Source organism: Girardinichthys multiradiatus, chromosome 22 (assembly GCF_021462225.1).
Source record: "Girardinichthys multiradiatus isolate DD_20200921_A chromosome 22, DD_fGirMul_XY1, whole genome shotgun sequence".
Lineage (NCBI taxonomy): Eukaryota > Metazoa > Chordata > Actinopteri > Cyprinodontiformes > Goodeidae > Girardinichthys > Girardinichthys multiradiatus.
Window position 1 is genome coordinate 44,863,281 of NC_061814.1, and position 5,438 is coordinate 44,868,718.

The window sequence follows — 5,438 nt, forward strand, 5'->3', positions numbered from 1 at the left end:
TGGAGGCCCCGCCCCCAGGCTTTATAATCAGGCAGACAGGTGAGTGGACAGACTGCTCGAGGAAGGCTTTTGAGCACCCTTTGGACCACAGAGGTTCTACGTATTTGCTGAAGTTCTCAGGTCGGTGAAGATGCTGCAGATGAATGAGTCGGACCTCCACCTGCGGCTGTCTGAGTACAGCTTCGAGAGGCGCTTCGATGAGCGCGGAGCGATCCAGTGGATGCAGGAGAACTGGTAAGCTGCTACCAAACGGTACTCGGATACTGACAGTCAGGGCTTCAAATGGTCAGGAAGATAACAAACATCTACTGAACACCGCTTTCCTCCACAGGGAAAAGTTGAAAAGCTTTCCAGATTCCACAAAGCAGACGGACCATTTGAAATAATACTGACATAACTTTAAAAACGTACACCCGTCTAAAGTGATTCCGGTAGTTTAAAGACCCACCCGGTCCAGTCTTTGCTTCGGCTGACACACCCCGCACCACAGTGTCTGCTCTCAAGCACAGTTTCACTGAAACGGATCTGTTTAAGTAGAAACTGGCCCAGTGAAATACTTGCTACAGCAGTAAGAGTTTAGTTATCCGGTCATATGTTTAATGAGTTTATTGGTCTACCGTCACTTTTTGATGTGGTTTGTTAGAGCCGAGTAGAAGAGCTGATGTCACTCAGTCAGAAAATAGTTACATTGCTTTGCGAAATGTTTGGCTAAGTGCAGATCTGTTTGAAATCTGGAAATGTACTGAATTATGAATGAGATTCGGTGAGGCTTGGATTGGGACTGACTCAGCCTGAGGCGTTACGTAAACACGTGTGGTCCAGTGAAGTCCAGGTGAGGCGCAGTGACGTCACAAACACGCCACGTTATGACCCGGTCAGACAGGTTCTTGCCCCGAATGATGAAACAAGGAGGGAATGTTCTGGACGTCTAGAAATATGCGACCCGGAAACACTATTTTAATTAAATGTTAAACGTCGTGTCTGACGTCAGAGTTTGTTAACGTACGGCTTGTACGTAGTGATGTGATGGTGTTTAACAGGAGAGCTCAGATTTAAGTTACATGTAACTTAAACAGATCGATCAGGACCAAAACAGCGTCATGGTTCGGGTATTAACATTTTTCTCTCAGGTGGATCTTCTCAGAACCGATGTTCCTGATTTCCAGAACTGATTAAGTATTTTTTTCATTTACTGAACCAGCTGTCCAAACATGCTGGGTTCCGATTAAAAGTGGATCAGAAACTCATATTGATGAACCTAGAAATGGTCCCGTCATGATGTTCCTCATCTGTCTCAGTGGGTCAAACAAACATCTGGGTTCTAATGAAAATATGTCTTCTGTCCTGCAGGAGCAAGTCTTTCATGTTCAGCGCTCTTTACGCCGCCATGGTGTTTGGAGGTCAGCACTACATGAAGTCCCGACCCAAACTGGACCTGCGGCTGCCTCTCGTCCTCTGGTCGCTCAGCCTCGCTGTCTTCAGGTAAAACATCTGATCTAGAAGCAGGGATGCTGCAGGAGATCTGCTCTCAGGTTGAAGATCCAGCTTTCAGCCTGAGTCTATAAAATACACAGATTCACTTTTCCATTGAAACCAGAGTCCATTCAGTCAAAACCTGTAGAGTTCTGGAGGGTGAGACACCTCCTCTTTCCAAACTATGCCCGTCACCATAGTAACCAGCAGCATGGTTTGCATTTCTTTTCCAACCCGCCTGCATTCCTGCCTAGATGAGTATGCTGATGCTCCATGGCAACGGGCCTCACACCTGCAGCTCAGGTGTGGTTTGTTAGGAGCGTGTCGAGGTGTTTGCTCACCTGTGCTAGAACAATGAGGAACAAAGACTCGGTGTGGCTGCCGAAACCTGAAGCCACTCCTCACAAACCTGCAGGGATCAGAGGTAATCCTGGCAGGAAGCATGTTCTGCTGAGTTGGACAGAAACACACACACAGCAGTCAGGACATGACTCTCCATGAAGAGGAACACATGAATAAAATGTTGGAGATACTCCATGTTTCCATCTCTTTTAGGATCTCCTTGTTGGACCTGACTTCCTGTTTCTTGTCCCTCAAACTGTTGTTGGGTTTTTAAAGAACTGGGACAGGCTGTTGGAAACAAAGGTTCCCTCAAGTGGTTTGACTGTAGTCGGTTCTGTTCACGCAGGCTCTCGTAACTTGAAGTTAAACTGGTTTTAAGCACCCAGTGGGCAGGGCCGCGGATCAGCTGTCTAACTGGTTCTGGGCTCGGATGAAGTCCTGAGAAACATCAGGAGGTTTCTCAGGACTCTTTAATACTGATGTTTCTGAAAACTCACACCAGGTTCTGTTCATGTTTTCTCATTGATCCACTTTCTGCTCTGTGTTCTCAGCATCATCGGCGCTGTTCGGACCAGTTCCTACATGCTGCACATTTTAAGCTCCAGTGGCTTCAGACTCTCCATCTGTGACCAGAGCTTCTACAATGGACCTGTGAGCAAGTTCTGGGCCTACGCCTTCGTCCTCAGCAAAGCGCCAGAACTCGGTCAGTTGGTGATTTTTTTTTATGGCTTTCAGATCCAGACTGTAACCTGATCAGAACAATAGGGAACCCAAACAGATTAAAGGTGAAGCAGGTGGGTTGTTTAAAGCTGGTCCATAATGGGTTAATGGGGGTCCATTTTTCCTCTGGGTTTTTTTTTTAAAGAAAAGTCCAAAATTCTGAACTGAACCACTGGTTTGTTTTAAAGGAAACCACAAATATTCTCTGAACAGACTGGGTCGTTTTTACTCCGCATCATTAAAAATGTTCTGATTTCTGAGAAGTTCTGGAAGCTGAATGTAAAAGTTTACCGGGTCATTGGTTCTGGATGTTTGCAGGTAAAATGCTAAATGTCTGGTCCAAGATTTTAAATAAAGGTTTGAATAATCAGAAGTGGATCCAATGGGCATTTCAGTCATTGGATCCATTGCTGTGAATATGAACTCTTGGTCCAGCCCGGCCCGTTGGTGCTGGCATGAAGGTTAATGATGGCATTGTTCTGACTCAAATACTGAATACGTTAAAGTTGTGACCCGATTTCTTTAGATGCCCAGGAAACTTGCTGAGTCCTCATTAACAATGTGTTTTTACCGTTTCCAAGGCGATACAGCGTTCATTGTGCTCAGGAAGCAGAAGCTGCTCTTCCTCCACTGGTACCACCACATCACCGTGCTGCTCTACTCCTGGTACTCCTACAAGGACATGGTCGCCGGCGGCGGCTGGTTCATGACCATGAACTACACTGTGCACGCGCTCATGTACAGCTACTACGCCGTGCGCGCCGCCGGCATCCGCGTGCCCCGCCCCTTCGCTGTGCTCATCACCAGCGCTCAGATCGCCCAGATGGTCATGGGGCTGACGGTGAGCGGGCTGGTGTACCGCTGGATGCAGCAGGGCGACTGTCCGTCCCACGTGGACAACATCACCTGGGCCACGCTCATGTACCTGAGCTACCTGCTGCTCTTCTCCAACTTCTTCTACCAGACCTACCTGCGGCGTGAAGCCAAGACCAAGACCCAGTAAGACCAGTGAGGTGGAGAACTGTGGAGGATGGACTGCAGAGTTTAAACCTGAAGCTGCTGCTAAAAACTGTTTTAAAAAAAGGAGCAGGAGAAGAGACCTTAAAGTTTATTTGTTTCATGTCCATGAAAAGAAGCAGGAACATCTCAGCTTGAGGAGATCATAAAATATTTAAAATGACCAACAACTTGCTAATGTACTGATCCCGCAGGTTCCTGAAAGGCTGCTCAAGGTCTGGTCCAACAGTACTGAAGTCCAAAGTTGGCTCAGATATAAAGTCTGTCAGCACTCATGAAGCTCAGCTGAGGTGTGGAAATATAACCTGATGCCACTTGGTCTAAAAGAAGCAGCTTAGAGCTCATCTCTGTTTTCAAGGTTCCTTTTAAAACGGAACCAGAACCTCCAGTTAGCGGCTTCTCACGCTGTTGACATCAGGGTGACCTTCTGCTTTCCTGAGCTCAGATGTATGAAGGATCACTAACATCTGTCTTCTTATTGGTCAGTAACACCAACCCTAAATCAGCCCCAGAAAACATCCAGAACCATTTTTACCTGCAGCTTTTCCGCCCAATTTCCAAACATTTGGATAGATTCTTACAGAACCGTTAGAACCCGTCTGGTCTGATTAAAGCTGGACCCGTGAGGATGTTTGTGCTCAGTCTGCAGCTGTAAACCACGGTCAATGGAAGCTGCTCACAGCTTCTCCTCCATCGGTACCACCGGGTCCAGCCGACACTATGTGGGCTGCAGTGAATTCATTCAGATCATTGATGTTCTAAAGGTTCTGACAAACTGGGTCAGAAGTTTCACTGTAAAACTTTTCTCAGTATTTTCATTAGTTTGTATTGAAAATGTTTCAGATCTGAAACATGAACAACTGACATGATCATGATGGCTTACATGTATGCTAACAGAACCCATTGACCCAGTTCATCTCCAGTTTAGAACCCCCCTCCCCTCACACACACCTTGTTTTTAATGTTGTTCTGAGGAGTGAAGGCACCTGATTGGTTGCTGGAAGCTCCCATGTCTCACTTTAATGTTCTTTAAAATCACTCCTACTTGAAGCTCACATGTTGAAGGTTCTCCAGGAACCAGAGGTGTTTCTGCAGCTGGTTCTGAAGTGTGTGATTGTGAATATGGGTCTGAGTTCTGAAGGAAACCAGCAGCAATGTTCACAGATGTCAGCTGGTCACCATGAAGACGAGAACTTCAATCATTTGATCACACTGGATATTGAACATGTTCTCTGAAGGGAAAATAAGATTTTTATGGTTATTTATTGTTTAAAAATGAAATAAAATAACTTTTTTTTAATTTGTAAGTTTTGATTCAGTTATTTTAAAAAACGTTTCTCATTTTGGTTTATCTGCATGAAATTCCTTTTATCTGGAAATTGTTTCAGAAGGAACTGAAATATTTGGATGGTTTCAGGATCTGGAGCCTTTTAAAAAGGTGAAGAACTGCTCCAAACGTTCTGTTGAACTGAACCGAACACATGTTGGGTTATTTAATTCACGCAGGGACGTGCACAGATGGACACCAGGTGGCGCTGGAGCACCTGTCCTTTTCCCTCTGAACCAAAAAAGTGCCCTAATGATTTTATTTTTTATTTTTTTTAGCATTGTAGCTTTAGTTTGTTGCCTGAGGTAGAACTTTCGGATTTAAAAAACTTTTACCAATGCCGCTAACCTTTTATACTTTTGCACGACAACACCCCCCGCTCGCCCCCGCGTGCCTCTCTCAACGTGAACGCGCTGCAGACATGTGAAGAGAGGCGTGCTCGATGGTGCAACGCTTCTCTCATCCGCCTTGGCCTTGTGACCGACAGGCTACCCATCCAGGTAACAAACAAAACAGGTGTATTTACCAATTGCTGCGTAATGCCGAGAAAAAGAGAAAG

General features: G+C 45.7%; 1 protein-coding gene across 1 annotated transcript; it reads left to right on the top strand.

The window, feature by feature from the left end:
* LOC124858706 (elongation of very long chain fatty acids protein 6-like) lies at window positions 1-4,852 on the top strand. The gene is made up of 4 exons (XM_047350852.1): window positions 1-234; window positions 1,351-1,482; window positions 2,367-2,518; window positions 3,117-4,852. Exons 1-4 carry the CDS (start codon window positions 131-133, stop codon window positions 3,536-3,538), a joined length of 810 nt encoding a protein of 269 aa, XP_047206808.1. The 5' UTR covers window positions 1-130; the 3' UTR covers window positions 3,539-4,852.
* Window positions 4,853-5,438: the final 586 nt, after the last annotated feature.